Source organism: Epargyreus clarus, unplaced genomic scaffold, assembly GCF_041222505.1.
Source record: "Epargyreus clarus isolate Ecla_fem2 unplaced genomic scaffold, WU_Ecla_fem_2.2 ptg000012l, whole genome shotgun sequence".
In the NCBI taxonomy this organism is placed as follows: domain Eukaryota; kingdom Metazoa; phylum Arthropoda; class Insecta; order Lepidoptera; family Hesperiidae; genus Epargyreus; species Epargyreus clarus.
This window is the reverse complement of record NW_027332220.1, coordinates 375700-391160: the sequence shown is the minus strand read 5'-3', so window position 1 is coordinate 391160 and position 15461 is coordinate 375700. Positions and strand designations below refer to the sequence as shown.

Here is a 15461-nt window from a genome sequence, read left to right as displayed (position 1 = left end):
TAATCAACCGATGTAAAGTATTATTGGTGTGCAATGCGATGAGTGATTTTTGTTATATACTGATGGGCTATCGGCTACCCTTTTATAAAATATATTTTGTACGTCTTATTTTTATTTTACTCATAAAGTTAACAAAATAGGAAATTGTATCTTTAGTTAAACTAATCGGAATCTGCGTGTGTAGGTACATTAAATAAGTTGTAGCAGTTTTCTACGTTGGTCTGCATGTTACAAAATAACATATGTGTCCCTAATATTGTCTATATTCATATTGTTTATTGTCAATGGTCTCCGTGATCCTCTATTCTCTGTGGTCTCCCGGTTCAACTCCCGCCCGCGACCCGCGTCCTCCACGTACAATCGCCATCTTTGATTTGTCAAATAACGCCGAGCAAAGTCTGCCGTTCTGCATTACAAGCATTTTCACTTTCTCAATTTTATTTACGTGTGAAACAACTATAATTAAGTTTAAATAAAATATAATGTCTGGCGGAAGCGGTGGCAACAGAAATGAGTGCAGGATATACGTGGGAAACTTGCCTCCGGACATCAGAACAAAGGATATTCAAGACCTATTTTATAAATTCGGAAAAGTTACATTTGTCGATTTGAAAAACAGGAAGGGGCCGCCGTTCGCATTTGTCGAATTTGAGGATCCGAGGTAATTAAAGCCATAAATTAACTAAACATATCTAGCTATCAATGTTGATGTATAGCATGTACGTTTTGCCTGTTGAGTCAATATTTCTATTGAGGTTATTAGTTTAATCCTGTCGCTTGTTTTTGTCATATCTTTCAATGATAATAGTAGGTTCTTTGGAAAGTATTGAAGTTATGAAGGTATGTTAGCAAATATATAAATATAAAAAAGGAGGTAGACGTCAATACTTAGTCAAAAATCCTCCATTTATTTAGTGTTTTCCCTCTTTTATCTACTCAGATAAAATAAATTGGTTTATACCAGTAAGATATAAGTAGGTATATGCCTATTTCATATTATAGCTTTGGTAATGTTTTTTTTTTACATATTTCAATTGGGGTTATAATTAGCATATAATGAATGCAGCTTATTTACATACTGTTTTTATGTGGATTTCATTAGTCAAGGTATTAGTTGATTTCGTTATAAAAGTCAAGGTGTAATGTTATTGAGTAAGTTTAAAATTACATAAATTATTAAATAAAATTGAAAGCCATGATAGCGTAGTTGTTGTACCTGGGACCCTCATTCGGAGTCCCTCATTGGGGAGTTGGAGATTTAATTCTTAGGCAAACACCTCTGATTTTGCAAAGTCATGCTCACAATAGATATTAATCAGAAGGTGGTAGAACCCTTTGTAGTTTGACTCTGGTGGCACTACCACCACACCTATTTCTGCGTCATAACAGTAGCGTTAAACACTGCTGTGTTCTGGTTTGAAGGGTGTGGGAAGGGAGACATACTTTTCGGGGGCCTTCTAGCTTAGTCCCCAGGGGTAGCAGCACAACTGTGGCCGACCTCGGGTGGATATATCTAATCCTATCTGGGGTTGATAAAAGATGTTCATGGGTGGCAGTGACTACTTACAATCAGGTGGACTGCATGCTCGTCTGCTACTCCCATATTATATAAAAAAAAAGTTTTATTTATTGTAATGGGGTACAACAGCAGTGTAATAAAACTTTCATGCCTGACAGTTCTTTAAAAAAAATCTCAAAGATGCATGAAGTTCTATTTGCACTTGTCTAGTGCGGCGGATTATTATCGGCCTAAATCCTCTCATTCTGAGAGCAGAACCATGCTCAGTAGTGAGACAGTAATGAGTTGATGATAATAAACATAAGTTAAAAGTATTTTGTCCCGAGATGGTTTTCATTAAATGTTATCATATTTAAATGCTTTTGTTAATAAAAACACTGGCCTCGTTATCTTACTGTTCCATTTCCAGCTGATAACAAGTCAGGAAAGATAATTTGAGGATTAATTTTGTTGAACTGGTGTCAATATTGAGCATTGTACGCTCAGTAGTTTAGATCTCAGCTTGTCTGATGTGTTTGGGTTGTATCCTAGTAAAATAAGTTTTATATAATTTTTTATAACTTCAATATCTTCACAAAATCAATAGGTTAGAATTTAAGATTAAAATAAGTCAATTTTGCCTCGGACTAAAGTTGAATTTTATTTTAATATATTAAATTTTATCCTATTTAGAATTAGTTAAACAGATGCCATTATGCTGTTAGGGATTTTTCATACCATAAGCTATTTGGTGTGTGCCCTTAGGGAAAATAAATACACAAACATCTAGATCTAGAACAGAAATCAAAATTAATTGATTATCTATTTATCTTATCTGAAAAGAAAATTTATCCAAAACATTCAAGATAGAAATGGTGACTACTCCGCTGCAAAGATATTAAAACATCCAATCCATTACATCAGTTACCAACTATAGTTGAAACAAAAGCTATAAAGTATTTTGTGAGACGTTTTTTGGTTTTTGCATTGAATCAATATGCATTCTCAGAGAGGATTGTGCTACTAATGTATTTCTTTTTTATAATATAATAGTAGCAGAAAAGCATACAGTCCACCTGATGGTAAGTGGTTATTGCCACCTATTGAGATCTGTAATCTACCTCAAAATAAGATTAGATTACACCATGACAGTCGGAGGCGCAATGGGAAAACAGACAGCCATTTAATGGCTTCCTTCAATTACAAAGCGGTGAGATATCTATACTTATCTTTGATCATGCCTCACATCCATGGTTTGTACCCGACGGTCATGAACGTTTCCAGGGACGCGGACGACGCGGTGCGCGCGCGCGACGGCTACGACTACGACGGGTACCGGCTGCGCGTGGAGTTCCCGCGCGGCGGCGGCGGCGGCGGCGCGCGCGGCGGCCGCGGCGGCGGCGACCGCTTCGGCGCGCGCCCCGCCGCCCGCGGCCCGCCCGCCAGACGCTCCGAGTACCGCGTGCTCGTTACTGGCCTGCCGCCGTCCGGCTCCTGGCAGGTAAGCGATGATCATGTGACGTTAAAGGATTTAGGATAAAAGTATCGTTACTGGGTTCCCGCCCTTGGGGTCTTGGCAGGTAAGACACATAGTCGATGATAATCAACTAACATTAAAAGAATTAGGATAAAACAATTGTTACCGCCCTCGGGGTCTTAGCAGGTAGGACACACGCTCAATTTATTTATTTATTTATTTATTGCTTCATTAACAAAATTACATGCAACAAAACTTATAGATAACACAGGCCAAAAAAGAATAACATGGAATTTCAATTAGAAATGAAGACAGCTAGCATATAAGAGTACATAAACACACATACATGTACACAACTATTAACATGACAAAAAATACATTACAAATTGGAAGTTAAAAGGTTGCCTAAAGTTTAAAAAGAAAAAAAAAACAGGTATTATACAGCTTGTAGATTTGGATGGCTGGGAATTGGGTGCAAGACTCTATATATTTTTCTTTTAAAGGCTTTAAAGAAGCTTCGCTTTCCTTTGCTCACAAAACATTAAAATCAAATCAAATTATTTTTTTTTATTCAAAATAGGTTCTTTACAGAGCACTTTTTGAAAGTCAATACAATACCACCACTTCACAAAGTGTTTTGTTATGGAGAAGAAGTGGCAAAAGAAACTCCATAATACACATCTTTAAAAAAAAAAAAAAGTTTTCATACAATGGCTCTTAACCTAGTGGTACACGTAGAGCTGGAGCTACTTCAGACCACACAGTTTTATCGGTCAAATAATCACTCAGCCTGTAGTACGCTTTCTTACATAGCGTTTGTTTAATGACAAGTTTAAACTTTTGTTCTGTGAGATTCATTACCGTGTCATGATATTAATTAGATATAAGTTTGTAATATTTTTTTTGTATCTTGTGTGGCAATAAACCATTATTATTATTCCATATTAACTCTAAACACTTGGTACTCCACAGGACCTAAAAGACCATATGCGTGAAGCGGGCGATGTTTGCTTCGCGGACACATTCAAGGACGGCACCGGCGTTGTTGAGTTCCTGCGCCACGAGGACATGAAGTACGCTGTCAAGAAACTGGACGATTCGCGGTTCAGGAGCCATGAGGTGGGTAACTGACAGACACAACACTATATATTTTTGGCAAAGGGAGATCTCCCGCCGGGCTAGGTAATCATGCCTAGTCCTCTAGTCCTCTCTAAAGTTGTCGAACACAATTACAAGCATATACTAAGTAGCAACAGTAAGGGCACACTAACGCAGATATGTACCCGTGGGCGAGAGCGGGCAGCGGAGGGTGCCGGGGGTTTCTGTCCTGTCTTCGTCCCGCTAATATCTATAATTTGCTGTTGCGTCTCATTTCTATATGAAGAGTGGACTAGCAGACAATTGATCACTGCCTACTGCCATTAATTTTATCACGTTATGTTTCACAGGGCGAAGTGTCATACATCCGCGTGAAGGAGGACTACGGCGGAGGCGGCGGTGGCGGCGGCGGCGGCGGCGGTGGTGGTGGTGACCGGTACAGCGGCGATCGCGACAGGTAATATACCAAATAATATTCTTGAATCAATTTAAAAGTAGCAAAAAAAGTATGTTTCAAGTTTTGTTAGTTGATGTTTAACAATTTTTTATATACTATCTTTTTTAATACATAACGTAATAATATTAGAAGGTAGTAGAATCCTTTGTGCTTTGTCCGGAGGCACCACTGTCACATTTCTCTCTGCCTAATAACTGCAGTGTTAAGCGCTGCTGTGTGTTGCTTTGAAAGGTGTGTTAATACTATGAAAACAATTACAATATTTAGCTATTATGGCGCTATAAACACCATCTACACACTTGTTTCTAATAACAGTGTTATTTTCTCACAGCTGTAATAGTATTATCTGATAATTTCATTGTATATATTAAAGTAGTATTACATTGAAGATAGTAGATTACTTTGTGGTTCGACTCTGGAGGCACCCCTACCATACCTTTTTCTGATTTGTAACAATATTTTCATAAGGATCTTGGTAAGAAGGATATAAGTATAACCTTTAAAGTGTAACATGTGCGGCATGGTGTCCAGGTCCCGGTCGTACTCCCCGCGGCGGCGCGGCTCGCCGACGTACTCGCCGGTGCGCCGCTCCTACTCCCGCTCGCGCTCGCGCTCCCGCGACCACAACTACTGAGCTGGGTACGTACACGCGCACACGGACAAACATACACACGTAAGGCTACGTGCACATGCATTGGCACGAACACACGTCTCATGTGCATACGCACGCAGCCACACACACACACACACACAATACTAGGCAAAAATACATATTTTATTATTTATTTATTTTTTTTTTTAATTTGCATCACCTCTAAAAAGAACTGTGCAAAAAGAGCAAACATAATGCCTGATAGCATTTATATTATTAATTATAATAAATCTAAATGAAACATTCACGCATACAACACCATATACATGCATGAATGTACACACATCACAAACTATACACACTAACCACGCACACATTCATTCATTACGTACACGTGTTCACACGCACATACACCAATCACACACATACACACTCACAAGACTATGACAACTGGCTCACGAGTCGGTAGGAGCAATGAATGTTTGTCATTCGCTACTTTGTCACTTGTCAGACAATTTAGGCAAGAGCTGATAAAATGTACACAACATTGGAATCAAATTTAAAAAAGTTTCAACATAGATACTTTACAGAATTCTATTTGAACGTAAATAACATATCGTTATCTATACCACCACTTCGCAATTTGTTCCGTTATGGAGAAAAAGCAGCGTAAGAAACACCACACACAACACATATCTTTTAAAACGTTACATATTGTGTTAACTTACCCTAATCAGTCAAATAATCCCTTTTATTATCTTTACACAATGTTTCGTTATTTACATTTTTAAATTTCCTTCGGACAAATCAACTCTTTTACAAAGACGAGATTCAACCACAATAAAAAGTATTGTATGTATGCATACGCAATACAATGGGGTATTGTAGCCTTTTGTGAAGTGTTTCAAATTATTATTAAAATGAATTAACTACTTGAATTAAACATTAAACTTATAAAATCCCCAAAAGTGTCCAAAAACTTAATTGTAATTTATCATTTTGAATTTTAAGAAAAGCGCGAAATACTAGTCATCATTCAGTTTGACACAAAATTTTATGTTGTAATAATATTAATGCATAGACAGCAATCTAAAAATCTTTTACTCACTATTGAAATGAGATTATATTTGCATCAAACTGGCGACTAGCGTTTTAGATGTTTAAAAATTTAGTAAAAAATTGTGATTTTTTAAATTAATGCTGCGATTCAGTACATTTCTCAAATTGATTTTTACAAAAAGCAAGTTTCAACCTATAGTGTCTAACCAATAAATCATGATTTCTTAGTGACGCTATTAAAGACACGCGAAGAAACAAAAGCATTCCACATTCATCTTGGTTGTACACGTATTTATATTATAACCCATTCATATAACACAACTTACCACACATATGGAGTTTTATGTTGTGTCAATAAAGTATTCATTTTCCCCCCAATGTTCCTAATTAGTGATATCAATTAATTGCATGGCGAAATCTCTAGAATTTTAACTCGCAGTTTTCATCCTGGTAGGAAGGTAGATAGTATATACCCGTATTATCATGAATATGTATAAAAGGAACATTTTATTATATATTACTTGAAATGACCGTTTTACATACTGCAAATTAATTACACGCATTCTTGAAACTTAACATGTCCCCATATCTATTATTTGTATATTTAAATATAAATGCCCATAATATTTATGCTTCTTTATACATAAGATGGAGTCCATGTTAAACAAATGCAAGACAAAAACATAATATTGTTACCTTAATTGCAGGTGTTTTATCTATCATTGATATATTATTATCAACTATAGTTATATACCTACCTAATATAATTTTGATTAATTTAATTATTTGATAGCTTGTAAAAAGGATATACTAAGTACAATTATATTAACTTTGATACTGTACGGATGGTTGATTCAGGATAAATGGTAGGTTAATTAATTTTATACACTTTATTTCTCGTGCTTATTTTTATTTTATTATCATAAAAGTATTAATTGATAGATACTTTGACTTTAAATCATGTTTAAATTAGGTGGAAATGACATTACGATATGACATGCTGATAATTAATATTTGTTATGTATTTTTTTGTATTATGTAAATTATATGAAAATGTTAAGTAAATGGGGGAGTGCAATTAATTGACCAACTATACATAGTGGAAATAGTAAATTAGTGTGCAAGCCTCTTTTAACTACACTGTCACACCTTAAGTGGGCAAAAGTGTATTAAAATGGGTATAAGTTGCAGCAAAGGAGACTAATTATAGACTGTTCTCAATCACTGCAATCATGTGTTCTACACCAATGATCCACAGAACACTTATAGTCCGTGACGTTTAAAATGGTATTTATTAGAATATTTATATAGATTATTTTCGTATTTTAATCCTAATGTAAATGTTGGTGAAATAGGAGGACCTTTGCTTATGTTTATTCTTATATCTTTCAGAAGAGTGTTAGAGGTTGGAAAATCTCGTTTTAATCAAGTGGCAGTCATTTTAATGTTGAATATATATAAAAATCAATTGCTGTTCGTTAGTCTCGCTAATACTCGAGAACCGCTGAACGGATTTGTCTAATTTTGCTTTTAAATTATTTGTGGGAGTCCATGGAAGGTTTAAAAGTTAGTAAATATGAAATAAATTTCATAAATATATTCTGTGACGGTACGAAGTTTGTCGGGTCAGCTAGTAACCAATAAATAGTATTCAGCTACACAGCTGTCGTATTGTCACGTCCACCTGTGGTAGTGTAGGCGGTGTGGCGAGGGTGTGGGTGTGGGGTGGTACAGTTGTGACGAGATGTGTGAAGCTGATGTTTATCTGCAGCTCGCGGCGGCGGCGGCGGCGGCGGCGCGGCCGGGACTGACGCCGGTACATCTCCATACTGTGTTACACTGATTCATTCATTCACCACAGATATATTATATTAGTGTTTGGTATGAGTTTTCATATCTACAGTCTGATTCATGATTACGTGTCCAAAATGTTAACAAAATGTCATTGTCAAAATACGATTACAGGTATTGCAACTAACAAAATAACAAGAAAAACTGTAACAAACTCGACAAAAAATTTAAACGTAACTTGCACAAAAAATGTTTTGGATCCCGATTATGTTACCATTATCACATTTTAATTTTCTACCATAAACCTTGTTTTTATTATTATTACTGTATAGAACGAAATTGAGGTTATATAAATATTGGGAAATGTAAATTGATCATAATTTATTTAGTTTAGATTATTATTTTATTACTTTAATATTGGCAAAAATAAGAAACTACCATTTGAAACATATTTTCTTGATGGGTCAACACCGTTGTTTACATTATGGACACCTAATTATGAACCGGACTATACATACAATGACCGTGTCATACGCGGGTCGTGACAAGCAAAATGATATTTTATTATTGACAGGCACGGCCCGTGTCGCGGTCGTGTTACGATAAATATAAATACACTCTGTACAGAAAAATATTATTTTATTCGTTCCGTGTCTGGCACGGTTAGTGTCTGTGAATATAAACGAGCAGTTGAAGTATTTGGGTACCTTTGGCAAATGTTTTGGGACATGTTGATTAATTTCTATTTAGATCCTATACTTATATTATTGATATGCTCCAATATATTGGTGTAAATTTGGTTGTGAACTCCCTTGATGCCTAAAATTTTAAAAATATACACGCAAGCTGTCTGAAATTAGTTTATTGGATGCTACAATACCTTTCATTATCATTATGTCATCAGTTTTATTGATATCACCATCGTCATTATCATTTTACTTGGGGTACTTGGGGTAATCTTGGTCCTAGGGTTAAACCGTATAGTTAAAATTGTAGACAAATATTGTCTTCTTTTTAAAATTTGACAACATCATACACACACATCTCTTTCATAGTGTAGATGTCGCCATAAAAAAGAAATGGGCAACAATTTCAATTGTATTAGTTTACCCCATCTCCAATATTACTCTAAATACCTTACTCCCTTATTAAGTTAGTTATACACGTTCCTAAACATTTACCTTCAAAATGCTATTTTATTCTATCAATCGGGTAAATGCGTTGTATTTTTCTATATGAAATAATAATGTAATTCAGTGAATTCGTATGGAGATGTACCTACGGTCGGTTCGACAGTATCTTATCCTGCTATCGGCGACGTCAGCAGTGTAAAACTGAATTGTATTAGACAATATAATCCATAAATATTTTGCAGTGTAACACATGTAGTATATAGCTAGTTTTAGTGTATCCATATGTCGCTCCCTATAGACATAAAATATTTATGGGTTTGGGAATTATCGCGGTTGGCCGAACCATTTGACTTTCTATTGTTTAGAAATACTTTATATTATAATAATTATAATGATATATGTGCAATGTCATCCATGTTATTATTCGACAAGGCTCCCATTGAAAGTGGCTTAGGGCAACACCGCTTGTGTTGACAGATTATATTTTGTGTTGCCAGTAATATATTACGGTTAAATAAGAGAAATAAGAGAATCCGATGAATACAATTATATTGATTCGATTCTTTTGAATTGTATTGAAGTGTCAGCATTTTAAGTGAAACATACAAAAGATAATAAATAATTTGCTTTCACCTAAAACACTGATACTCGATTAATGTAACGTTAAAAATGAACTGTTTCATAAATATAGAACTGAACGGGTTAATCTTTTTATATAATGTTTTTTAATTAAATAACGAGTCACAAATGTTGGACAGTAACGGTGGCCACTCTCACTGCGGCCTTGTCGCGCGGCTGCCACGTGGCCGGGGAACGGTGAATGTATAACTAAAGCAATTTTCTTTTGTTTCATCCACTGTGGATTGGATCGTTGGATGTGCTTGGCTGGACGTGTGAGTCGGGATCAGGATGAGGATGCCGTAGGATCAGGATGTGGATGCCGTAGGATCAGGATGTGCCGGGGATCGATAGGATCGCGTAGGACCGTCGGGATCGTACCGAAGGATCTGCGGACGAGGGAGGATCTGTCCGTACTATTTGCGTTAACCGGATCGAACGCGGGGATCTCTGGATCACTCCGAGGATCTTTGGGTATGATTTTGAAATTTTTCGCCAAAGTAACTCTTTTAAGTTGAGTGCACGCTACGACGGGAGTACGATTAATAGTTTGTTTGGAACATCCTTAACTCACACTTTATTTGCTTCTCGTTGTCTGCGTTCAGTCTGAGAGTAATATGTATTGATTTCTTATACATAACATATAAAGAGAGTTTTGTGTACGCGTTGAGCTAATTGATAACCAGTCTTAACTTTTTTCTTTTTTTGTGCGGCATAAAAATTTAATTACATTTTTAAGTGTAGGTTAGTCAAGATATCCCATAGATATAATGATTAGTTAAGCTCATTATTATTAAAGTTAACTTAATATCGTACTTTCTTAACTATTTAACTAAATGAGATAAAATAAAATGTCCTAACTAGAATCTAGTTACAGTTTGCTCTATAAAAAAAATATCCTACATTTTAACAAAAACTATCTATATGTTATGTATAGGTTATCGATACGCCGTTACTCAGACGATTTCTCCTAAACATAGGTCACGGTCACCGACGAGATTCTATGGCTTTGCTCATTAGTGTGGTAGACCTAACAGATCGATGTCATAATATAATACTTAGCATGCTTACCGAGCTTTCATCCCAAACTGAGTGGAGTGAGCGAGTGTGACGAACGAATGATGACCGATGTTATCCATTGTAATACTATGATTGTGAGAACTCACGGAGCGATTTTCAAGTGCCTTCGCGCGCGGACGAGGGAAAGCCGTTTCGTTTCAAAAGTTGCGTAACCGCAGTTTTGTGCGGTTACGTTGCCGCTGCGGTTACGGTAGCGCAGACTTTAGAATATGATCGAACAAATTGGACAGAAAAAGTATAAGTTGTCCATAGTTACACTTGAAAATGCAACCGCGCACGTCGCGGAAATAAATCTAGCCATGGAAACAACAACTCTTACACCTACATTCTTATATTGTACATGTTGCGGAACCGCGTCCGCACGCGGATGCGGTTGAAAAACGCTCCGCGAGTTCTAAGCCTGAGTGTGTTCATAATAGGCTTTTGTCTCGATAATGTTACAGGATTGCAAAATTAAAAAAAAAAAAGTAAATATAAATCGACAAATTGTATCATATTTTAAATTGTATTAAATGTGGTTGATCGTGTTCTTTGACGATATCATAGTTGTAATGTGTGAAATGTAATTTAGGTACTGGATCTGCATTCCAAAGACCAACACAGTTTGATGAACTTAAATAAACTCCTCTGGAATTATTTTTGGTACATTTCATTTATTAAACCCTTTACACTTAGGAACACTAAAAATTACCTATTATAGATACTGAAATAGAAAAGAATCGTTATATTTTGAAACCAGAATGAATGGCGACCACGCCGAATGTGAGGTTTTCGTAGGTGACCTGCCTGAAGCCGGCATCTTCAATCATGGATTTGAATCTTTCCTGTAATGTAAAAAATGTTTTGTCAACAAGGCTTGAAGTAGAGAACAAGCTTACATGCCACCTTATGATGGTAAGCTGTTACTGCCGCCCATAAACATCTAAAGCTATTATATAGAAGCTTTTTTTTATAATATAGGAGTAACAGACGAGCATACAGTCCACCTGATGATGGTAAGTTGCTACTGCCGCCCATGGACATCTGTAATCAAACCCAGATAGGATTAGATATTCCTACCTGAGGTCGGCCACGGATGCGCCGCTACCCCTGAGGACTAAGCTGGAACGCCTCGGAAAAGTCTGTCTCCCTTACCACACACTTCAAACCGGAACACAGCAGCGCTTAACTCTGCTGTTATTAGGTAGAAATAGGTGGTGCCGCCGGAGTCAAACCACAAAGGGTTCTACCATCTTCAAAATTCGAAAAGCTGATCACAGATTCATTGCCACTTTCAGGATTATGAGTCTGCTGATATTTAAGTCACCTATGACGAAACTTATCTGTGATTGACTATAGATCCACAGATGACGGACAACATTTAATGTCGGGTGGACTGCATGCTCTTTTTATCAACGATGATAGATAAATATATATATATATATACCTGATCAGGAAACTGTCTAATGCTCTCCACCAAGTATTTGTAGGGCCTCCACTGTCCCGCGATCAGCTGCCCCATCACAGGGATCACTTGGAACGAGTACTGGTCGTATGCCCTGTTGCACAGTAAATCAAAGTGTGAAAAACAACACTGTATTGGTTAAAATTAATAATAAAGCGTAATGCAGAAGTTAAATAAGCAATGATAGCATAGTGGTTGAAACAAGGTCTATTGATTGCAGGCTTAGATGGTCGAATCCCAAGCATGGTGAAGGAGAACAACGAAGGAAATCTACAATATACTAATCTTTAAAAAAAGTTTTCAGTGTTGTGTGATTTGCACTTGGCCAGCGCTATAGACTAAGATCGTAACTTAACTATCCTCATTTTAACAAGAGACCCCTCTGCAGGGAGACAGTAATAGGTTGACGACAGATGAACTACAAACCAACCTTCAACCTCCCATTATTGTTCAACTTACCATTGTAACATACTATTGGGGAGCTGACTAAACTCTAGGCACATGAATCGTCCGCCAGGTGTCAGCACTCGATATGCTTCTTCCAACACCTAGAACAATATACCATACAAACTATGTGAGGAACAATACATATACTTGTGGCTTAAAATCTATCTACTTGAGAGTGATACACTCAAAAATGATAAGCTAAAAACACTTTGTTTATGAACCAGTATTACACTTATAAATGATCATTGATTAGATAGTATTTTGTAAATTGATGAACAATAAATTTGTGAGTAGCTTTAGGGCTGCTTCACACTAAGGTTTCCACAAAATAAGCATTTACCTTTTCAACATGCGTACAGTTTCTGATCCCAAAGGCGATGGTGTATGCATTATAGGTGTCATCAGGCAAGTCTAATTTCTCAGCATCTCCACACAACCAGTTTATATCTACAGGACTATCTTTAGTGTAACCCTGTCTGAAAAGTCACACTGCATACAATAAGTTGGGATGGACAAGATAATTTTTAATACTACTAAAATCTGGTAAAAAATAATTAAATACTCAATTTATTATTATTGAAATCTTTTGGCTTTTGTTCAAATTAAGTACATTTTCTGTGTCATGATAATGTTACAGTTTTAGCCAGTCTAGAGAGATTAGCTTTGTTTTATCTTAGTTAAGAGTAGTGAGTTATTTGAATTGGTCACTGTGACCAATATTTTATTTATTACAAATAAAAAAATCTATTAATCATAGATGCAAAGTGTTCTAGAAGATGATTGTCTCTAGAAAGTTGAAACAAATACTTCTACACCACACCCTTCAAACCAAAAGTTAAGAAATATTACTACCATAATCAAATAGGATTCTAGATTTTCAAAATTTAAGTAGTCGGTAATCAGTAAGTCCTTACTTTTCAGCTCTTATTTTCCCCACATCTAGCATAGACTGGTTTATGTCACATATGGTAACACTACTTCGTACTCCTTCCGGTGGTGGGCCTAGGTTCTTCAGATAATTTATATACCTAAAAGATATGTCACCTAGAAATTGTAAATTTGTTTACATATATTATATAGGTATTCTGGAAATTATATAAGCTTCTGTTTTATATGGTTGAGCTATGATTTTTAACAAATATCTTTCACTATTACTTATGACATGAAATGCATACATAAAGTAATTTGCAAAGTGTGAAAAGATTAGTAACACTAGTATAATGAAAACAATATTAAAATATGTAAGAAGTTATAGCCCAAGGGTGTAAAATTCTAGTCTCTCATTAGATTTGAATCTTCATGATATTGATATAGGTTTAAATTCTGACATACATTATTACACGATACAATAATTAATTTGCAAAGTATGCAATATTTGTATTATAAATTTGATTATTATCTACTTTAAGGAAAATATTACAAAACATTACTGGCAAGGCAACGAGATATCTCTGATAATTTCAGGTGCATAACAAATACTTATATACATAAATAGTAGACTGACCTCCCACTTTCAAGAAATCTACACCCAATAAGAGGACAGTAATGAGATAATAAATCAATCAAGTTAGAGGGATCACTACTATCAGAAGGTAATAGCAAACTTTTATGATTTTCTGTCCTCTACAAAAGAATAATTTTATAACAAACCTGTGCCCCCAGCCACATCCAGCAGTTTGGTGCCATGCCTGGGACCCAGCCTGCTCATGAATATGTCCTTCCATACCCTATGTATGCCAAACGACATGGCATCATTCATCACGTCATACTTATTGGCTACTGTGGCAAATACTTCATGAACTGAAAAAGCAAAGCCAAAAATTTACTTTATATTATGATGTACATAGAGTCATATATACTTATATGTTATATTTTGTCATCCTGGCCCTGCATTTTATTTTATTTCATTCATTCAAAAAATTATAATTATTTTTAGTTCAACTGTAATTTTTATAAAAATGCTAAGTTATCCAGGTCATTTGACAAAGTGAAACTAACAAAACTGGACTTGGATAATCATAAAAAAGCAAATTTAATTATTTTACATATTATGCCCCTCTACAAAAACAGGGTAATATTAACAATACAACATTAAGCTTAATTGTACGTAGGAAATACATTGAAAATAAATAAGGAAATTATAAAGTACACCCACGAAGGGCATACACGAAAATTTTATATTTGTTTGTATTGTAATTAGAGTTTTAAATGACAGAAATACACAAAAATATTTACAGATTATTAAAAAGTAATTAGGTACAATTTATTATTAACCTTTTTTCCATTTCTCGTCTTCATCCACTGTATCGAAACCAAAGTGGGTTTTTCGATTTTCGTGATTTTCATTCTCTTTCGGCGCGGCAGCACTTTTATTCCGTACACCGCATAAAACTCGCGAAGGGTTCCGCTTGCAAATTAAATTTAAAACCCCTCTTCTTAGCGCCATTGTACTATAACTATATCGTAAAGATCACATACATAAATTTCACAATTAGTTCAAAATCGTGCAAATGTGCACTAAACTCATATAAATCAAGCAAGATACACAAATGTCAATTGTCAAATTTGACTGAAGACGATTGCTGTCACTGTCACATACACTGACACTGACTGAAATCGGCGTAGATTAACAAAGATTTTGCATAAAAAAAGTTTGTCGGATTATATTGTCAACACTCAGTATCATGAGATGTATTTATTTATTTTTAAAATAAATAATGCTATATAATAATATAAACAAGGAACTAGAGGATTTTAAGATTTTTAA

At 35.5% G+C, this 15461-nt stretch overlaps 2 protein-coding genes across 2 annotated transcripts; one reads left to right on the top strand and one right to left on the bottom strand.

The window, feature by feature from the left end:
• The first annotated feature begins 312 nt into the window (after positions 1 to 312).
• On the top strand, positions 313 to 11439 carry SF2 (splicing factor 2). The gene is made up of 6 exons (XM_073077985.1): positions 313 to 661; positions 2783 to 2999; positions 3948 to 4094; positions 4424 to 4530; positions 5062 to 5169; positions 7953 to 11439. The coding sequence occupies exons 1-5, from the start codon at positions 483 to 485 to the stop codon at positions 5162 to 5164; spliced, it is 753 nt and encodes a 250-aa protein (XP_072934086.1). The 5' UTR covers positions 313 to 482; the 3' UTR covers positions 5165 to 5169; positions 7953 to 11439.
• On the bottom strand, positions 11437 to 15241 carry Coq5 (ubiquinone biosynthesis protein COQ3, mitochondrial). Its single transcript, XM_073077984.1, has 7 exons — positions 14969 to 15241; positions 14345 to 14494; positions 13609 to 13738; positions 13035 to 13170; positions 12707 to 12795; positions 12230 to 12341; positions 11437 to 11627 (listed from the first exon to the last, which is right to left on the bottom strand). Exons 1-7 carry the CDS (start codon positions 15138 to 15140, stop codon positions 11526 to 11528), a joined length of 891 nt encoding a protein of 296 aa, XP_072934085.1. The 5' UTR covers positions 15141 to 15241; the 3' UTR covers positions 11437 to 11525.
• Positions 15242 to 15461: the final 220 nt, after the last annotated feature.

Bases quoted from the DNA above. Each gene is read 5' to 3' on its own strand.
- Coq5 (XM_073077984.1), bottom strand. From the start codon at position 15,140: ATGGCGCTAAGAAGAGGGGTTTTAAATTTAATTTGCAAGCGGAACCCT. The intron at 13,739-14,344 runs GTTTGTTATAAA...TACAATTTCTAG, and splicing joins GGATGTGGCTGGGGGCACAG to GTGACATATCTTTTAGGTAT. The intron at 11,628-12,229 runs GTATATATATAT...TTTACATTACAG, and splicing joins TTAGACAGTTTCCTGATCAG to GAAAGATTCAAATCCATGAT.
- SF2 (XM_073077985.1), top strand. From the start codon at position 483: ATGTCTGGCGGAAGCGGTGGCAACAGAAATGAGTGCAGGATATACGTG. The intron at 662-2,782 runs GTAATTAAAGCC...GAACGTTTCCAG, and splicing joins GTCGAATTTGAGGATCCGAG to GGACGCGGACGACGCGGTGC. The intron at 4,531-5,061 runs GTAATATACCAA...CATGGTGTCCAG, and splicing joins TACAGCGGCGATCGCGACAG to GTCCCGGTCGTACTCCCCGC.